Source organism: Neovison vison, chromosome 1 (assembly GCF_020171115.1).
Source record: "Neovison vison isolate M4711 chromosome 1, ASM_NN_V1, whole genome shotgun sequence".
In the NCBI taxonomy this organism is placed as follows: Eukaryota; Metazoa; Chordata; class Mammalia; order Carnivora; family Mustelidae; genus Neogale; species Neogale vison.
The window spans coordinates 52,626,013-52,646,928 of record NC_058091.1 but is presented as its reverse complement, the minus strand read 5'-3'; the positions used below and the strand labels follow the sequence as shown (position 1 = coordinate 52,646,928).

The 20,916-nt window shown below is 40.4% G+C and overlaps 2 protein-coding genes across 7 annotated transcripts in view; one reads left to right on the top strand and one right to left on the bottom strand.

Annotated features, from left to right (window-relative positions):
- Positions 1–4,527, top strand: part of MYO6 (myosin VI) — a 153,275-nt gene extending 148,748 nt beyond the window's left edge. For all 6 annotated transcript variants that reach the window (XM_044246965.1, XM_044246962.1, XM_044246958.1 and 3 more), the window contains one exon: positions 309–4,527. In XM_044246965.1, coding sequence (XP_044102900.1) covers positions 309–508 — 200 coding nt within the window. In that variant the 3' untranslated portion in view covers positions 509–4,527. The remainder of the gene's footprint in view (positions 1–308) is intronic.
- Positions 4,528–7,360: 2,833 nt separating this feature from the next.
- IMPG1 (interphotoreceptor matrix proteoglycan 1) overlaps positions 7,361–20,916 on the bottom strand; it is a 127,036-nt gene continuing 113,480 nt past the window's right edge. Inside the window, exons 15-17 of the mRNA XM_044236289.1 lie at positions 15,632–15,812; positions 8,760–8,832; positions 7,361–7,426 (exon numbers count right to left, since the gene is read on the bottom strand). Coding sequence (XP_044092224.1) covers positions 7,361–7,426; positions 8,760–8,832; positions 15,632–15,812 — 320 coding nt within the window. The remainder of the gene's footprint in view (positions 7,427–8,759; positions 8,833–15,631; positions 15,813–20,916) is intronic.

Genomic DNA, 20,916 nt, shown 5'->3' with positions numbered 1-20,916 from the left:
TCATTGGTGTTTACTTATATCAGTTGATTTTTAATTGTTTAGAGAAATGTAGCAGTTTTATTAAGACTGGTAACTTGTTTGATCAACTGCAGTGTTAATACTTTCTCAAAGTGTTCTTGGTGGAGGACAAATTTAACTTGTTTCTGGTGAATTTATTAAGCAGATTTCTGTCGTAAAGAAAGAAAAGAAAGTTTTGAAAGTTCTTGAGTAGATGAGAATTGATAACTATAGTAGTTTCAGGAATAAAGTTTATGATAAGTGCTTCTGAAGAGATTGATGGCTGATTCTCTGATGTCTCCCCTGTGCAGGTAAGGATGACATGGAGATGTGTGAGCTGAATCTGGAAGAGACAGGCCTGACTCGAAAGCGTGGTGCTGAGATTTTGCCAAGACAGTTTGAAGAGATTTGGGAACGCTGTGGAGGCATCCAGTACCTTCAGAGTGCAATTGAGAGCAGGCAGGCTAGGCCCACATATGCAACGGCCATGCTGCAGAATCTGTTAAAGTAGCAGCCTTCCCTGCCATGGGAGCCCGGGCCGTGGTACCAGGTCGGATGTGTGCCCAGAGGTGGGACCATCCCGTGATCATGTTAGAACTGCTTATACAAAGTGAACAGATTTCAGTAATCATGGCTTTTTGTTGATTTCAGGTAAATGATGGTAGTGAATTTGGGACCTAAACATTATTTTCCTGTATCCAGCTGTAACTGTTAAACTTCTCCTCATTTTAATACTTGTTAACACTTGGACAGAATCTGACATCTCTCCTACTTTGCCAATAGACTACCTTGAAGTCCATCATAATTGTTCTCTAGGGAAAGAAATTTTTGAAAAACTCAAAATACTTGCTTTTGCAAGGATGGCACAGAACCCATAAAGCTGAAATAATGAAACCTTAGCTTAAAGTTTCTTACAAAAGTTAAGGCACTTAAAATAATCAAGGCACTGATATTTTGATCTGAAAAGCTGTGTACTTTTTTAAATTTACTTTTTCAGAAATTCATGGAAATTTGCAAAGATGGGAATTTTTATTTTCCCCCCTCCTTTGTAGTGTGTCTTAGTTTGAGTAAAGCAGTTCATTTGAATTTCTAGAATTCCAGAAAAAGTCTGAATGTATTTGATGTACTCTGTGATAAAGAAGGTACTCACACAGTATCTTGCACAGACTTATTTTTCTTTTCTATCACACTGTGTTGCTATAAAAAAATATTTCCTTCTATTCCATGGACAAATAAAGGAAATTCAGAGCATTTAAATGCTTAAAAGTTTTGAGATAACTTGTTTCTTTTCAGTGGCTCTGCGGCTGAACTGGACTGAATGCAAATACTCTTTCAACTTCATCTCAATTGTGATTTTTATATCAGAATCCTGTCCAAGTTGTTTCATATGATTTAAGCTAGTGTTCTGCTGCAAAACATCTTTGTTTTTAAAAAATTCCTAGTGTCTTTTTTGGCCTTGAGATTTTGGTAATTGTAGAGCTGTTTTATAAGCTTTGTGATTCAAAAGTCCAATACTTAGTAAGTAATTGCTTATTACATGTAACTGATAATTTAATTTTTTTTCTTTGTGTGGTGTTAGTTTTGATCAAATATCAGCAGTTTTAAGCCTAATATTTATGACTTTATGTTAGGAATTTGGAGACAAAGATACATCAAGGAGTTATGTTGACATTAACTCTAATGAGACCTTGTTAGTATTTTGAATAAAATTAGAAGAATAAAATTATTCTTTGCACTTTTTCCTCCCTAAATTTTAAAGACCTTAACCTTCGAAATGGATTTCTAGTGATTTTTCTTTTCTAGAAAGAATACCTCAGTTAGGAAAATATTTCCCAGCTGATTAGATTAGTGCTTTTGAGCCACAGACACTGTTTTCAGAATTGCTTCTCTCATAATACGTGTCTTAATTCAGAAATATTTATTTATTATGATACTGTGCAAATGAATGTCTCCTGGTAAAGAAATTAAATGGTCCTGTCTGTGCTGTTGAGAATGTGAATATGATTATATGTAGAAGGCTGTGTTACTGCAGAGATTCACCTCTCCCCACCCCACCATGGGTCATTGGGTCCCTGCGATTGGTAACCGAAGCTCTGGTTACTGAAAATAAATGACCTATTCTCTCTCTTCTCATCACTCGCCTTTAACTGGTGTTTTTATGTGTATAGGATAGAGCATGATAAGCTCAACTAGGAGCAAGTAAAGTCCTTGAAGAAAATTTAATAACCAATTTGATTTTTAGTGAGTTGTCTCTTTAGTGCTGTTTTCAGGAGTTTTTTCATTTTCTATCTCCTAGATACATATAGGCACTAGATGAAAACCCATCAAACAGGTTAAAATTATTATAATGAGAAACTTAATGTTTTAAAGACATTTATCACAGCAAAGCATCATTGCAAGTCTTTAGTAGATAATAAAATTATAGTTTTAAGCCATTTTGTTGCTAATTATGTCACACAGCTGTCCTAGAACTTAGCTATTTCAGGTATTCTCCTGAGTTAATTTTGGCTACCAGGAGAATTGCCCTAGTTCAGATAGACTTATGATAACCTACATACACACCCAGGCCCCTTTGCTGGAAAATTTAGGACCCTGTCAGCCTTTAAGGGAAATAGCAGAAATGGCCTGCTAATAGATATTGATACAGCTGCTTTACAGTATTCACAATCACACCCATAAATGTTATGTGAAAACTGTAGGAATCAAAAGTAAATTCTTATTTTAATGTCATTTTAATTGAGATTGAAAATTTGACATTTAAACCAGCATACTGTATATTAAGAAATAATCTTCTCTTAATGCTTGTCTTATTCAATACATGTTCCTTCCTTAATGTATACTTTGCAAAGGTAGACATACATAAAATATTAAAAACGAGAAGGAAAAATGTTTTCACATTCACTTTAATTATAATGTAATTCCTAATGCCACTAACACATTTGAGAAATGTATTATGAGTTGTAGGTATGCACTGAAAGTTTCTCTAATACACATATGTCAAGAGAACAATGGATTTTCTTAGTTGTAAAGTTGAATGGATGGCACCTTCTCAAAGGATTATGTGAGGAAAAAATAAAATAACACATGCAGAAGTACAAGCCCACAAAAGAGACGTTTTATTGTAGCTCACATTCTGCTTCCTATAATGACTTTTTAATAGGTCATTCCTTCCGGTAACGCAGTGAACACTTTTGTAAGAAAATACATGTTATGTGGAAAATAGGTGGTATTTATGGAAGCTTAGCTAGAGAATAGAGAAATTCACAAGCAAGAATAATAATGAGGATTAATTATAGAGCTTTATTAATTGGATTTTAAAATTTTTTCTTTAAATTTTCATTCACAGGTTATTACTATGGTTCTCAGGGGATCCAGATATGTAGATTTTTGGTTTCTCTACCTGAAGTACCTTAAGAGTACTTGGATAAGTAGAATAGGTATTTATTGGATGAATCAGTCAGTTCTTTAATACATTGTTAGTGGTAGGTCTACCTCCTTTTACAGAGGAGGAAAGAGATTGAGAGGGGTCAGATAATTTAGTTCTGGACCATGAAAGAGATATAAATGCTTTTGCTTCAATCAGATGGAATAAAAGGAATCAAAACAAGCAAAGCTTCTTGAGTCGCCCCTTACCGATTTACAAAGGGTTTCTCCTTTGTCATTCCACATCTTCGGAAGGTGTGACATATTTTCTGTGTGTATCATTGCCAGAAATAACAAGTATTGAGAGTTTGTATTTCTCTAAGAAGAAGTAAAAGTAAACTAACAAGGGAGGGGAGGACAGAAGATCTCTAAAAATGAGAATAAGGACAAGTTGAGGCGATCAATTGTAAAAAGAAAGAGAAAAGCAGTGGTGGAAGAGAAAGAATGGATCTGCCCCTGAAGACTCTACATCCCCAGGTTGAAAAACACTGACACTTTTCAGATGACAAAACACTCCGAGATCTTAGCTGAGTTCTAGAATGAACTGTGTGTACTACAGGAGCAAAACCTATGGTTATTAAAACTTGGATCAGGATAGACCTGGGGTATAAATTCTTAGCCTGTAGAAATGGCACTGCCACACTGGAGAAGGCCAGCAAGAGGGAGACATTCTGTGCATAAGCCTCACAGAGGAATAAAGTTGGAGAGACTTTTTGGGAGGGAGAGTCTACCCATATTAGGACCAGATCATTGAATACAGTTAAGTTCAGGTCAGGTCAATGTACTCCTCCTTCCCCCGCACTCACCTAATATATGAAGTAAGTTTGGTTGTCATATTTTTCAAGAAATTTTTAAAAAAGATAATCAGGAAAAAATGTGCAATTAAAAAGAGAATCTTTAATACTAATTTGTATCTACGCAGCAGATATCTCACCTTCAGAACTCACATAGGCTTATTAATTGGCCATTTTCTTTTCACTTTTCAAAATCCATCTAATTGCAACTGTTACTTAATTTTTCCTCATTTCTTTAAAAATTGTATATCTGATTCTTTCCTAAAACACTGATGTACTGGAAATAGAAATAATAAATGCTATCTCTGTAGAACTTCCTCTTGTATCTTGTGCTTTTAATACAGTTACAGCGCGTTATAAGCAAAACAGTTGTAAATGTTGCTCTTGTTGCTTCATGTCTCAGATGGACTAAGTTGGAGAAGTCTGGGGTGCCAATCTTCATGGAGTCACCAGAGCTGGAAACACTGCTCTGTGTGGCTGGGGGAAAAGGCAAGGGAACTCGGGTGACCGGAACATCCTTGAGTTTTGGTCCCAAACTTTCGTGGATTTTCCATCCAGGGAATAAGCAGGACCATGTGTGACCTGTGACTGCTTGCACTGACTAGATTAGAGAAAACCTAAACCTTGGCTGTCTTTACCTAGGCCCTTGCTAGTCAGTTTACAAGATGACACAGGTTGTAAAAACTGGGGATCCAAAGAAGAGGCCTTCTTGCGGAGACTTTGAATATAGGTAGTCTCTCTAGGCTACTACATGCCCCCCATCTGGAACCTGCGATGTTCCAGGTGGGTCTTCTGAGAGGGCAGGTCAAAGAGCTCTTCTCCAACTGGTTGAAAAGACCAATCCAAAATGTGGGTGATCCAAATGAGAGGCCCTTGTTCGAGAGGGCCACCTTTCTAACAGAGGATGGAGTGTTTACCTATTTCTCATTCCCCATCAAAAAAATGACATTCCCTGTTCTTGTTAGAGCACAACTTCAATGTGGAGGGTGGAGGGCATATTATGAGGAGGTGATCATTGTTAGATTTTCATTTCCTTTCTAATTTTTTAAAAGATTTTATTTATTTGTCAGAGAGTGAGAGAGAGAGTGCGCACAAGCAGGTAGAGCGGCAGGCAGAGGCATAGAGAGAAGCAGGCTCCCAGCTGAGCAAGGAGCCCGATGCAGGACTCGGTCCCAGGACCCTGGGATCATGACCTGAGCCAAAGGCAGCAGCTTTACCGACTGAGCCACCCAGGCATCCCTCTTTTTAATTTTTTAATTCTTTTTATTTATTTTTTTAATGATTTATCACAGAGAACAGAAGCTGAGCACGGAACCTGTCTCCGGGCTGGGTCCCAGGACCCTGAGATCACAACCTGAGACAAAGGCAGACGCTTAACTGACTGAGCCACCCCGCTGCCCCTGTTTTCTCTCCTGATGGAATTATTTTGTGTTTTGGTCAGCCAATCATGCATCTAACAAGCACGTTTTCCTTTGGGTTCCAAGGCTATGGAAGTGAGTAGGTACATCTCCCGCCACTGTTCCTCGCTTTGTGGCGCTCCCATCAATATATCACAGTTTGAAGTCCTTATCCCATAATCACAGCTCCTCACTTTAGCGGGGAGGACCGGGGTGGGAATAGGGATGAATGCTATGCATTTCTGAGGCCAACAGGAGTGGATTTTCAAGGGTTTGTAATAAGGTGTGTGTGGAGGGAGAGTGTGTCTATTATTAAGAAACACTTGTTTTTATTCTTGAAGTTTTACTGCTAAAATACTGCTGTCGATGTTGAATATTTTGCTATCTTTTGGTAGCATGAAAATCATCATTTACCATATTTATGGATTATGGATTATGATAAATCATTTATCATAATCCATAAAGCAAATCCAGGGAATAGCTAGTAAAACACAGACCCATTTTATTATAAATCTATAAATATGGTGCTTATATTTTATTGAAATTAAGGTTTTGCAGCAAATATATTAATAATGGAATATTTGAAATAGTTACAGAGAAATCATTTTTTCACTAAGTAGTACATTAAAAACTGGCTAAAATGGATTACCTTGATGCCAATCTACCTGTGCACCCAGGAAAGTTAGAGTCCAGAAGTATTCAATGGAGTTATTAAATTAGAAGACATGGTTCATCTGTGATGGAAAACAGGCATTGGTTCTGTCATAAAGCATAACATTACTTCCCTCCCTCCCTCCAATATAGAGTCTTCCTTTAAAATAGCTTTATGTGGTCACAAGAAGAGTTAGAGTTCTCATGGTGTGTATATGTGAACCCCAGTTCCTTTTTCTTTTAAAGAAACTAATTCAGAAATTATTGGCAACAAAAAGATCTACTGTGTAAGCACTAATTCCTTCTAAAACTAGTGTGCCTAAGGCTGAAGAGGGGTATGTGTGTGTGTATAACAGACATTGTGTGGAGCAATATACCCTCACCAGTGTTTGCATCCTGGATACACCATGGTTCAGAGAGACCTGCATCCCCATGCATAAGTCGTCCTCTTTTATGAACATTGTAACATGAAGAATTTTCCTAACTGATACATTGTTCAACCTCCTCCAAATAATAAGTAAGTTGCACTTGTATATGATCTGGAAGCAGTATTTTAAGGGCAGCTGGAAGCAAATCTGTCTTGCTATACTTTGACTATCAGTCTGGAGTAGCTGAAATATGTTTTAATGATTGTGTTTTGGGTTTTGATAATAAGCTTCTTTTTCTGCAGCATGTAGCAGTCCTCAAGTACACGATTCTTCTCTATTTGAAACATGGTGGGCGCCTGGGTAGCTCAGTGGGTTAAGCCGCTGCCTTCAGCTCAGGTCATGATCTCAGGGTCCTGGGATCGAGTCCCACGTCGGGCTCTCTGCTCAGCAGGGAGCCTGCTTCCCTCTCTCTCTGCTTGCCTCTCTGTCTACTTGTGATCTCTCTCTCTGTCAAATAAATAAATAAAATCTTAAAAAAAAAAAAAAAAAGAAACATGGTATGTGTTGGTTCTCAGTGTTGACTCTATGCCTGGATTCTGATGACCAGTGAATATGCCTGCGTGTGTTTTCAGAATTTTAACAGAGTGGATACAATTTTCCTTGAGAAAGCAAACCACTTCTCTTGAGACAGATTAAGTTATCTGTATATTTTTAGTTTTTAATTTCCTTCCTAATCTTGAAGGTTAAATTCTTCATATCCTCCAGTCAGTAATTCAGAATCTCTTCTCCTGATTATCTGGAAGAGAAATTGTTTTAAGAGCTTAAGAAATGCCACTCGAGGTCAAATCCATATTTCATCCCAGTGTCACTTCTACTGGTGTTTGAAAGAACATGCTTGCTATTTAGGACATCTTTGAAAGGTTTGGAGATGCCCTCCAAAATATTCCTAACTTTATAATGTAGTAGGGATATATTCTCTCTCTTCTTAGACCCATTTAGATTCTCAGGTTGAGCCATCTTTTAAAGCAGAGGGGGCAAACAGACATGATGATTCCATGCTTCTGCTTCATATGAAATGTGACCCTTAATTCTCCCTGGGACTTTAGTATTTACTTGGTGTTTGCTTCAACCCAGACCTTTTATTAATATCAGATCTGGTGTTTCATTGCCATTTTATGGCTCAAGTTTGAACTTTTTCTGTCTTTCTAATTGCCTTTGTTGCAGGAAATCAAAATGGCACACATTACTTTCTGTATGCACCTGGATACATGAAATTATGATTGGCCTTTGGTGTGCTTGTCTCAGGGTCCTTGACGTCTATTGCAATAACTCGATTCAAGTACAAGCTTTGAGGTGTTTGTTTCCACCCAACACTACCGGTCTCAGGTACAGCGGGCACTGGCTGATTATCACTCTTACCATCAAAGATGGTCTGATTTTTTTGGAAATTTTTTATTTTAGACTAAAAGTTGTCCAAGATATTTTCTCAAAAGTTATTTTTAAAAAATCTATATTTAACCTGGTTACAGATAAGTTATTTCCCTTCATAAGACAATTATTTTAGTAAAATAAGTTGGATGAATAATTTGGAAGGGATACCTAGGACACTGGAGGGAATGTTCATCTGAGGATGAGCTTTTAGGAATTTTTGAAGTTACTCCCAGTTCACAAATCACATTTCCTCTATTTCTCTACATATTTTTGCTTTACTTCATTATTTGAAATAAAAAGATATTTTAATAAGAATAGGTACAAAATTATTCAGTTCCAGGAATACAAATTGTTGTGAAAATTACAACCTGTTGCAATGCATTTGATAAATTGCACGTATATTTTTACAAGAAAAAGTGAATATAAATACTTGGGTTGTTTCTGTTTTTTTATTGTTTTGTCTGTACATTTCATTTAATGCCAGCCTTCCATCTCTGTCTTTCTCACACCAAGGAATGCACTCCCCCTCCCCCTTCCAATACTAAATTAAAAATCTTGGCAAATAAAGCCCTTACTTATCTCTTACTTATTTCTTGCTCTTACTTATTTCTATTTATAACAACAGTCAGACCTAGAGATGTTTTAAATTTTCTTTAAAATTCAGTAATCAAAACCAACATATAGAAGTATTACTTTACCTTGTTATCTTGCTGATGTTGGAACTTTTTAACACTAGTTTTGTATGCTTGATTTTTAGAGTGACCTGGTGACCTACAAAAGAAAGCAAAAACATGGTATCCTATTTCATGGGCTTATCACCATTAATAGCAACTACAACTTTCTATTATTTAAGCTTTAAAATTAATACGACAATGAAAACGGATCGCCTATTTTTGCAGGTGCTTTCCATCAGGGCTGGCAGAACTATGCTCTCTGCCTCTGCTTCTGAGTTCAGCCTTCCAGCTGGCCTGCTGTTCCTTAGGCAGTGGTGTTAGAAGGACTGAACAAAACTCATGGGAAAGATGAGTGATAACTTCATCTTGCAAAAAGTGTAGTTATTATTATTTTTTGGCGTTATTTTAAAAGTCAGGTTCTGAGAAACAACTGCAATGACATTTGTTCATAAAGTTCAAAAATAAAAGTTATTTAAAAATTTGATATATATAATTCCAGACTTTTTAATACACATATCATTTCTGATGATAGTGTATACACATTTTGCATCTTGCCTTTTCCCTCTTTACATTTTAAGATGGATATAATATTTGGGGAATGCTTTCTGACATATGTTCCCTTATGAGTAAATGGTTTTCTTTCTCCTAATATTTTGTCCATTGTCATTTCAGGGAAAGGCTGAGAGATGGCATCACACTAGGAAGAAGGAAGAGCTTATCCGGGAGGTGTAGCTGGAAGACAAGTTCCTTGTTCTTTTTACCATCAGCTAAGATAGCATTTCTGGTTCCTACTTACCCTGGCTGGGTGACTTGGAGGCTCATTGAACCAAGGGCTCAGTATGTGTCTGGGGTCAGAACTAAGAGATCGCAGGTGGGAGAAATAAGAGGATAGAAACTTTCCGAAGGGCCTGGTGAGGCAAGAAGAGGCCTGCACCCCCCACTCCCCAAACAGACACCACCTTGGAGATAGGAAGGGAAGGGAAAGGATTTTTGAGCTTGATTATATACTCCAAGGGAACTGAGTTGCTTAAATTGATTGTTCCAACTCTTAATCAGATGAAGTTTTAAAAATTGGATTGGACTATATATTTTTTTAAGATTTTTTTAAAAGATTTTATTTATTTATTTGACACAGAAAGAAACCACAAGTAGGCAGAGAGGCAGGCAGAGAGAGAGAGAGGAGGAAGCAGGCTCCCTGCTGAGCAGAGAGCCCGACATAGGACTCCATCCCAGGGATCATGACCTGAGCCAAAACCAGAGGCTTATTCCACTGAGCCGCCCAGGCGCCCTGGTTTGGACTGTATTAAACTCTAACCACTCCCTGCCTTGGTTCCCTGCCCGCCAACCCTTCCCCATCCAGTGGAGAGAGTGCTCATAAGGGAGTTAGAAGAGCTACTAGAGATAAAAAAAAGATGGATCCCTCCGCTGTCTCGGGTGTGGCAAGTCAGTAAATTTGGGATCTTGTTGTAGTTAAGACACGTACTTCCTTATTAAAATCTCTTCCTAGATGTCACTTTGCATCATCATTTCCTTAATCTGGCTCCTATATTTGGAAATAATTTTCATTATCATAAAAATATCACAGGGAACACATTAGGCCTATTAAAGGAAATTTAGATCTGAGGAGGAAAAGTCATAAATAATTTACTCTATTAGATTTGCATTTTCTGCATATGTATAATGATAACTAATTAATAAAAGTCAAACTCGTTAAGCTAAATGAATATTTTGTTTATTCTTGGGAGAATTTTTGCCAACTTCCTACTATAACTGAATATAGGACAATTAAAATTTAAGGGCATGAAAAATGTATGGAGTACCTTTGTAAGTACTGAATTGAGGAAAAGAACCGAAGGAAAAACAAAGGGGAAAACAGAACGAATGATGACCTGGCAGTGGCACGACGAAGAAAAGGCACCGAACACGTCCGCGGCGTGTCCGTGGGCTCTTCTCAGTAAGGCCCCGGCCCTCAGCGCAATGCTCCTATCGCCTTCTTTCAGGTCAACCAGCCAAAGTGCAGGGAGTTCGCGATGCTTTAGCGAGCGCGGCTCTCAGGGTTGACGACGCTTGGGTGTCCTTGGCTGGTGCCCTTGGCTGATCTGCTGCTGAGTTGAGGCTCCAGTGCCAGGTGGGGGCGATCAGGTTCTCCCCGTCGCGGCTGCGGGGTGGGTGACGGACGACCCCGCGGCGCCCACCACGCTCGCAGCCGAGCACCTGATTTATTCCTCCGCTCACCCACCCACGCACGCCTGTTATCCCCACTGTACGGACGGGAAGCCCGAGGCTGGGAGTTGCTTCAGGTCACAAGTAGCTGGGCCCGGGCTTGAGTTTTAACTCGGGTCTAACCCCGAAGCCGCAGGGCGGAATCCCCGTCTTCAGCGATGGCTGGTAAGGTCCACGGTCCTGTGGCCCGCGCGTCGTCAGCTGTCGGAGTCGCGGAGAAGACGGCGGCTGGGAGCAGCAGGAGTGGGTGGCAGGGCTGCGGGGCGATCAGCGCGCCTGTGCTGCGCGTCCGAGGCGGCTCGTGCGGGCGGGGGCCGTTTGTCCTCACGCCGAGGAGATGGGCCGGGGCTCAGCGTCCGACGTGGAGCAGTTCTGCTCTTTCCTGGGTTACCGCGAGAGCCGCGGCGCGTGCCTGTCATTCCTCGGATTTCCTCTGCTTTTCCTTACGTATTTGAGCAAAAACAGAAAACTGCCCGTATTTGATGCTTTGTTACTGATCAAATGGTAGTGCCATATCGCTGATTTTAGTCTGATTCTAAGTATACACATTAAATCATCACACAAGCAGGATCTATTGTCCTGCAATTTACTCTTCTCATTTAATAAAATGTCTCACTCCGAGAGCAGCCCCAGGAGGGCTGTATCACGGCCTCTACCCGCCGCTCGGTGGCCACGAATACGCACGCTACTCGCGACCGAACGCTTCTCCATAGACGCGCCCTGCAATTGTTTCAGGATTCCAAGCAATGATGCTGTGGACATTTTTATAAACATAACTTAGTGCGCAAATGCCTCTATATTTTTTTGTAGGGATGTTGTCTAAAAGTAGAGTAATTGAATCTAATTTACAATTTTATCGATACTAGCGAATATTTCTTAGAAAAAGGTTTTTCTAATTTACACATTCCGGCAATGCTTGAGGGAACTAGTTTTCCCTGATGTTACCTACACTGGAGAGGATTCACATTTTTACCAAACTCATGAGTAATGTGAGATCTCTTTATTGTTTTTGGATTTCCCCAATTATAGTGAGACTGAGCACATCGTGTCCTATGTTTTCTTGGTCATCTCGATTTCTTCTATGAATTGCACTTCTGTATTCTTGGCCCATTTTAATATCAGTGTGTTTGTCTTTTATTGATGTGTAGGAGCTCTGATTATTATGGATTTTCAACCTCTATAAGATAGGTTATCAGTATTTCCCCCACTTTGTTAATATGTTAACTTTATTTATGGTGACTTTCCCTCTGTGAAAATCCTCTTCTTAAAGCCATCTGGGATTGGTGTCTTAATTAGGGAAGGCTTTTTTAGCTCAGGATTATAGATGTGGTTTTAAAAATAGTTTTCCTTGGGTGGCTCTATCCTTAAGCGTCTGCCTTTTGCTCAGGTCATGATCCCAGGGTCCTGGGATGGAGTCCCACATGCGTCTCCTGGCTCAGCGGGGAGGCTGCTTCTCCCTCCCCACTCTCCCTGCTTGTGTTCCCTCTCTCTCTGACTCTCTGCCAAATAAATAAAATCTTAAAAAAAAAAAAAAGTCTTCTGGGGCGCCTGGGCGGCTCAGTGGGTTAAAGCCTCTGCCTTCGGCTAGGGTTATGATCTCAGGGTCCTGGGATCAAGCCCCGCATCGGGCTCTCTGCTCAGAAGGGAGCCTGCTTCCTCCTCTCTCTTTGCCTGCTGCTCTGCCTACTCGTGATCTCTGTCTGTCAAATAAATAAATAAATAAAATCTTAAAAAAGAGTTTTCCTCATATTTCCAACGTTTTGATTTTGTTTGAATCTTTGATACAGAATTGATTTGTGTATAGTAAAAAACTAATTTTATCTTATTTTCTAAATGGAAGGCCAATTGTATTCTATTACTGACAGTCCATACTTTCTCTACTGATTTGAAACTCTTAAGATGAGTTCTCTAAATATAAGGGTCTATTTGGGGCATGTATATATATATGTGTGTGTGTATGTGTGTGTTTGTATATATATATACAAACACACACATATATATTTTTATATATTTATATATATATATACACACACATACATATTTGTTCTGTGTACTTACTGTCTGTCTTAGTGTTCTAAATATTATTTTATTTTATTTTTATTTTTTAAAGACTTTTATTCTTATTTTTTCTATATATTTATATATTTATTTTATATATATAATAAATATATATTTATTTTATTTATTTAAAATAAATATATTTATTTGATAAATAAATTAATTTAAATTTATTTAAAAATAAATTAATTTAAATTTATTTAAAAATAAATTAATTTAAAGTCTTTATTTATTTATTTGACAGAGATCACAAGTAGGCAGAGAGATAGGCAGAGAGAGAGACAGAGAGAGGAAGAGGAAGCAGGCTCCTTGCTGAGCAGAGAGCCCGATGTGGGGCTCGATCCTAGGACCCTGGGATCTTGACCTGAGTTGAAGGCAGAGGCTTTAACCCACTGAGCCACTTAGGTGCCCCCTAAATATTATTTTAAATATTACTACCCTACAGAGTAACCTCTCCATCATTCTACTTCAAGATTTTCTGTTCTACATTTTCATTTCCAGAGCAAATTTAGAACCAGAATGTCAAATTCCATCTAGAATCCTATTGGAATTTTATTTGAGATTAACTTGGAGAACGTTGACAGCATTATCATAATCCTCACTCACTTGGATACTCTTGTGCTTTATGTTCTTTGTAAAGATGCTTTATAAACAGAAGTTCATATACCCTTTGCAGTAACCCAATAGATGGGTTTTATTGTCTCATTATCAAATGAGGGAATTGAGATTTGGAGATGTAATTGGTCCAAGGTGACTTGATTAGTAAGTTGCTAAGCCAAAAATTTTTTAAAGATTTATTTATTTGTTTAATTGATAGAGAGCACAAGTGGGGGAATAGCAGACAGAAGGAGAAGCAGACTCACTGCTGAGCATGGAGACTGACGTGGGGCTCAATTCCAGAACCTTGGGATCGTGACCTGAGCCGAAGGCAGGCACTTAACCAACTGGGCCACCAAGGCGTCCCTAAGCCAAAATTTTAATCATTATTTGTCTGACTCTATGCTTCTTAACCATCACTGGGTTAAATCATTGTCTTTTAAAGTGTTAATACTTTGAAAACAGGTACTTTTCATGAAGAGAAAGGCTAAACCTCTCTAGCTTCTTGTTGATGGAGTAAAGCAGATGGCCATGAGCTCCCTGGTAGGAAACTAGAGATGGTGGCCACTAGAATAAACGGGAGGAAGTAAAAACAAACACAGGATTATCTACTCAAGATATGGGTCTAAGCTGATCACCACTGAGATGTTCCAGAGTGTGTCACTGGAGAGACTTGGCTGGGAAAGGCGAGACAGGCTCAGGAAGAAGCTCTCCAGGGCAGAGTGCACAGTATGGACTTGATCTGGGTGTCACAGGACTTGTAGAAGAGTAAGGAGTCTCTGTGTCCCCTGATCATTCATAACACCACCCACTCTCTAAAGTCTGGTTCGTGAATAGAAGGCCAGTAATATCTCGCATTCTTTTCCTCTTCTTAAGAGCTTCTCTTAACCTTTCTGTTGGAAATAAAGGATGGATTAAACATGTATTTACTGAATAGACTACTATTTAATCATTAAAATGGCACCTGTGTGGCTCAGTCGTTAAGCGTCTGCCTTCAGCTCAGGTCGTGATCCCAGGGTCCTGGGATTGAGCCCCGCATCAGGCTCCCTGCTCAGCGGGAAGCCTGCTTCTCTCTCTCCCCCTCCCCCTGCTTGTGTTCCCTTTCTCCCCGTGTGTCTCTCTCTCTGTCAAATAAATAAATAAAAATCTTTTTTTTTAAAGATTTTATTTATTTATTTGACAGAGAGAGATCACAAGTAGGCAGAGAGGCAGGCAGAGAGAGAGGAAGGGAAGCAGGCTCCCTGCTGAGCAGAGAGCCCAATGCGGGACTCGATCCCAGGACCCTGAGATCATGACCTGAGCCGAAGGCAGTGGCTTAACACACTGAGCCACCCAGGCGCCCCAATAAATAAAAATCTTTAAAAAAATCATTAAAAATGATGATACAGAAAATATTTAATGACATGGGGGAATGTTCTATGTGAAAGAGCTGAGTATAAAAGAAGAAGCCAGTCTGATTCCACTTTGCTTTAGGACATTCTACGTAAACATTCTGTATAAACATGTACATCAAAAGATAAGAATTAATATGAATATCACATTTTTTCCTCATAATTCTCTGTATTTTCTAAATTTCTCATGACGAAAGCTGTATTTACAAATAGGAAAAAAACATCTCTCTCTCTCACACACACACACACACATACACACACACACGCTTCAACACCAATTAATGAAGGAGACCCACGGTATTGGGTCTTGAAGCTGATGCAGGCTCTTTTCCCTTCCCTATTGGTCTTAATGCAATACAGCTGCGAGGCTGGAGCAGTGGCTTTGAAGTGTGGTCCCTGGACCGGCAGCAGCAGCCTTACTTGGGCCCTACCCAGACCTACTGCATCAAAAAAACTTGGCAGAAGCCAGCCATGTGTTTAAAGAAGTCCTCCTCTGGGAGATTTTGATGTTCACTGGAGACCGAGAACCATGGCTTTAGAGGAACGTACACATTCATTCTAAAGACAGGTTTTTCAAAAGCAAGAAGAGCAAATTCCTGGATCTGTAAGTGACTGTGCTCAACCTACCTGCATGGAACTCCCTTTCCCTGCAGGACCTCACACTCCTCGGTGGGGCCACAGAGGCCCGAGTCCTGATGGTGCTGGCGCCCTGGCCTGCAGCGACACTCGGCTTCCTCGGTCCGCTCGTTTTTTACACACTCGGCAAATTCGCCACAGGCCAGGAATTTGCAGGGATCTGCTTGGTCGGCTGTAAGAGAGGGACCAGATTTTAGTGGATACATAGCTGCCCAAGCGGAGGAACTGGTGGAAATCAAAGGCCAGAGACCAGAGATATTGGCCATCACTCCATTTTGGAGTGATTGTCCACTAGTGATGACAGACTGAAGTGAAAAGTGAAATGCACATTTCTGTCTTTTTAAGTTTATGGACACAGGTGAGAACATATTTACTCACAATATAATTGTGCACAAACTTAGTTGGGCATCCGAATCAGCTAGAGGCCTTGTTAGAACACAGGTTCCTGGCCCTGTCCTCAGAGTTTTGGAAGCAGAGGGCTTGGGATGGTGACTGAGAATCTGTATTTCTAAGGAGGTCTCAGGGGGGCTGATGCATCTGGAGGGCACATTAGGGAACCAGTGCATTAGAGAATTAAGACTTTTGTTTGCTAGGTTTTTCAAGTAAGCATTTTCTGCAGAGATGAGTTCTGAAAGTATATATTTAAGACCAGGTCTACGTTACAATGTAGTCAAGTAGTCATGTATGTGGACAGTTTTGAGAACTCAGGACAATTTCTTCACTATTAGCCCCTTGTTAGAGATCTTTCCTTTGGATTAATAGTTTATCTTCTACTAAAGTTCAAATAGATCTCTAGTCTCCGTTTTTGCTTTTTGTTGTTTTGTTTTATGTTGATTGTTCTCTGATATTCTAAATTTAGTAGCATTCTCTCAAATTTTTTTTGTAAACTGGATTATAAGTCAAGGGAATCTCAGAATATTTAGATCCAGAAGGCCTGTGGCCCCTGCCAGCTTTTCCTTGTTTTTTGTTTTTGTTTTTGTGTGTAAGATTTTATTTATTAATTTGGTAGAAAGAGAGAGAGAGAGCATGTGCCAGCAGGAGACAGAGTGAAGGGCAGAGAGGGAGAAGCAGGCTAAGCAGGGAGCCTGAAGCAGGGCTCAGTCAGGACCCCGGGATCATGACCTGAGCCCCGGGCAGGTGCTTAATGGACTGAGCCACCCAGGCACCCCTTTCCCCTGTTTTTACACAGGTGAGCACACTAAGCTGTCAGGCAGAGAAGCGAATGGTCTGAGTCCCCACATGCTGATGGCAGAACCAGAACAGGCCTCTGGTCCTCAGACCATTGCTCTATCTGCCCTGGGAGGGAATCCTGTTGAATCCCAGCAGTCATTTTACCTTCAGATTATTCTTTTCATAAGAACCTATTCTGTGCAAGGAGCTAGTGCACAGGTAGCCATGCATAAAGCTGTCCTTCCAAGAAGCCTAGGGGAAGGTAAAAATATAGACAGATATTTCTATATGAAAAGCCCAGTACCTTGTCTAGTATAAGGGCTGATGAGCTCTAAATATAAATTAGAGAGGAGGTCATTGTTTCGTTTATTTAAAGTGATTGGCATTTGTATGTGCAAAGACTATAAAAGGCATCCCAACTGGCCCCGGCAGCATGAACAGAGGCACAGAGGTGATAAAGCAACAGATAAGAGAGCCTACGAGATCCACTTTGGGGGCAGCAGACACTCATGGGCAGGAAAGAAGGGAACCCAGATTGGAAAGATAACTTAATGCCAATTTTCTGGTAGTTCTTGAAGGCCATACTAAGGAATTGGACTCTATAGGCAGGGGGAAGCCAGGGAGGATTTCTGGTCGAAGGAAGGGTCTCATCAGAATTGTCCATTAGAAGATACGTAATAGAACTGTTAAGGTTAAGATGCTTTCAAGTGATCATCTGGTTCTGTGTTTTCCAGGAGGGAACATCTGCAGAACTCTAATTCAGCAGGACTTAATAGGTTTTATACTAAGAAGAGGTTGGTGGCTAAATAAGCTCTCCACCCCCCAAATGCAGGGTGAAATAAATTTAACAAGTTTCTCTTTCCCTTGTTCCTCTTTCTCTCTCTTCCCTTCAAACTTACCCCCTTCTCTTTTTACATTTAAGTTTCTTAGGGTCATTAATAAGCTAATGTCTTTTGTGAATCTTCAAGTGGAGAACACAGTCAGCGGCTTTGCCAAGTTCACTGCCCACAGCAGCTCTGCCTAGGGTCACTGGGATTCAGGCTGTGGAGTGAGAATTCCAATGAACACTTATATTCGCTGCTCCGATCCAGCATCTCCTAGTGGTCCAGAAGTGATAGCGCGAGAGATTAGTAAAACCGCCCCAAGCTGTGGCAAGAGCAGGTCCTGGAAAACACCTGTTTTGGTCTCCTAGCAGGTAGACCTGCTAAAAGACTTCATATGAAGTTGTATCTGCAGCATGAGGGTCCCTTATGGACAAGCAGGCCTCACTTATGTGAACTGGCTTCCTCTGCTTGAAAGTTCTAAAGCTCGCCATGTTATAGGATCCTTGTCATTGTTTAGAAAATGACTCAGATTTACCCGGACAACCCAGGCGATTCACATCCAGGGCCTGGCTTAATAAATAATAGCTGTCAGTAACCTTACACTCAACACTTATCGTCTTGATAACAGAAGCCAGGGGGAATAGTCGGAGCTCCATTTCCTTCTCTCTGCCCCAGAGAAATGTATCAACTAGGAAAGCTGATGGCCCGCACAGATTCTACCCCTCTGAAGAGTCAATGTATGATAACCAAATGAGTTTCTCATTAAAAAAAAAAAATTACTATTTTATTCTCATTTCCTTCAGGCCACTCAGGCATAGTCTAGGCACCAGTAAAGCCAAACAGAACACAATAAGGCAACACTGTCTCAAGAAATAAATTTATCCACATTTGAGGGCCCTGGATCAGATAGATATATTTGAAGAACAAATGCACCTAGTTTATAGATAACTTGCTTTCCCCGTGTTGTGGATTCAGAACCCAGTCTACACAGAAGTAGGAGACTTCAAATCACAGAGCTTAGTTTTTGTTCGCTGTATGTTTGCTGTGTACACTTTCCTGGGTACTAAGACAACATTCGTTGACTCAACAAATATCAACTTGGCCCTTCAGAATCTTCAGCACTAAGAATTTCAGGCCAACTAATTGCTTAAGATTTTAATTTTAACCTTATATAAAATTTTACATTTTAGATAGTGTTAGAGATGAAAGGTATTTTAGAACCTTCTCACGAATTGGCTCACTTTGCTGATGAGGAAGCTGAGACTCCGAAGTTGAAGTGTTGCAAAGCCCAAGGCTGTTTGTGTGGGTCCTCTGCGTGAGGAGGAAGTGCCAGGGAAGGAAAGAGCCAGGAGGGGGCGCTGTGGGATCAGGCATGAAAAGGCAATTATGGTTAATTAGAATTGTTAATAGAAGAGATCATATATAGAAATGTAATTTGTGAAGCAGACGGTACTGTTTCCATTACTATATCTCAAAGATACTGTTCCTAGCTGTGTTGATGGTCCTCTACTTACCCACCAGTCTTGGAGGGACACCTACAACTTTGAGCTAATGGCAAAGACTGAGAACTGGATGTGGCTGATGATGGGGAGGAAGGGCCATGGAAGAGAAAACATTGTACAACGGATGAAAATTTTGTAGAATATTTTAAAGCAAAGCTTTCCCTCTACTGTTATCATTTTCTTTCCTTGTCATATCCCAAGGACATTTCTCCTTAGAATGATGGACTCATCCATTAGTCCCCGTTAGGCTATATGACTATTTGCCTCCTCCTTAATATGTCATGTCCCCAAGCCTATGCACAAAACAAAATTTGCACAGAATCAGTCTGAACTTCCCCGGTCTGCTCTTGATTTGGTCAATACTGACAGTGTGAACATTAGGTAACAACAACCTGCAGTGCTCTTTTCTGAACATCTGTAGCTTGGAAAGAGGGAGGACTCCGACTGGAGATCAGTAGTTGATGAGGAAGAATGGAACCAGATGCCATTTTTTCTAGAAGAATATTTTCAAGTCATAATCAAGTTGTATATGGATTTGAAGAAGTGAAGTCCTCATGATTGGTGCATAGACTAGTTGGCTGATAATTGCCTTAGCTTCCCCAATTTGCTTAAGCCCTCTTCCAATACGTTATTTTTATGGTTGGCACCATAGAAAGGTTTCTTCAAGAGCCTGTACCACACCCACTAGGGATCACGATCCTGAACCTCTAGTTATACCAGGAGTGTAATGACAGTTACTTACAGGAACAGGGAGCTCACTTTTATTGAGGCCATTTTGTGTTTGGCAGTGTGCTGGGCACTTCAAGCACGTCTTCACTCATATGCATAACCACCTTCCAAAGCAGATATCACTGCCCTCATTTTCATAAGTGAGAAACCCGAAGTCCATTTTAGCTAGAAAGTATAGCCCCAGATTAGCATCTGTACGTCTGCTTACAATGTTCAGCTTTTGACACCATTCTAATGGTTTTCCAATATGGGGTTTCCAGGAGACCCAAGGGGCTGACAAGGGATGGTGGGGGTAGGGAGAGGCCCAAACATGCCAGCGTCTCCCCTCTTACCAGTTCACATATTAGACTTCCACAAATGCTTTCCTTTGAACAAAGGCTCTCTTAACTAAACAAAAGTTCAAAACCACGGTCTGCCAAAACTCCTTCATTAGGCAGAACGTTTCCTTAGAGAAACGTCTGACACTACAGCAACTCCACATTTGTTCCTGTTGCTCAGTGTGACAGCAATGGACACGGCTTGAAGGAAGTGAGCTGCTACGCGGGGCCTGGACGTGTGTGTGTCATTCCGAGTTGTACTGCATAAGCACATTTTCTGTATCAGTTTCTCCCTGGATTTGCTTATGTAACGTCTTTTATCTCTATGCCAAAGGTCCTGAAAAGCATTCCCAACTGCCTCATGAGGATGTCCCTTAGCTCTTTATCATGTGATAGAAGCCATTTAAATAAATGTCCCTTGCCTGCAGGGAACACTTTGAGGCATTTTACAGTTAACATTAAAATTATGATTATGGTCTTGGTCACCAAGCAGTTTATAAATTCATATGTCCCTGATGTCCAAGGCTGTCTTTCTCAAACTTCTTGTCATGCTTGTCAGGCCCGATAAAAGGATCTCCCAGTCTCTCAGGCCTCTGAGGGTCTGTGGTGCGCTTGTCACCAGCTCCAGTTCATTGCACGGCGCCCCTTTCCCACATACAGCAGTCGGTCCTGCCACTTGTCCCCCCAACCTTGGGGCTGTGTACTGACTGATTGCCTTTCTGCCCTGTTCTTTA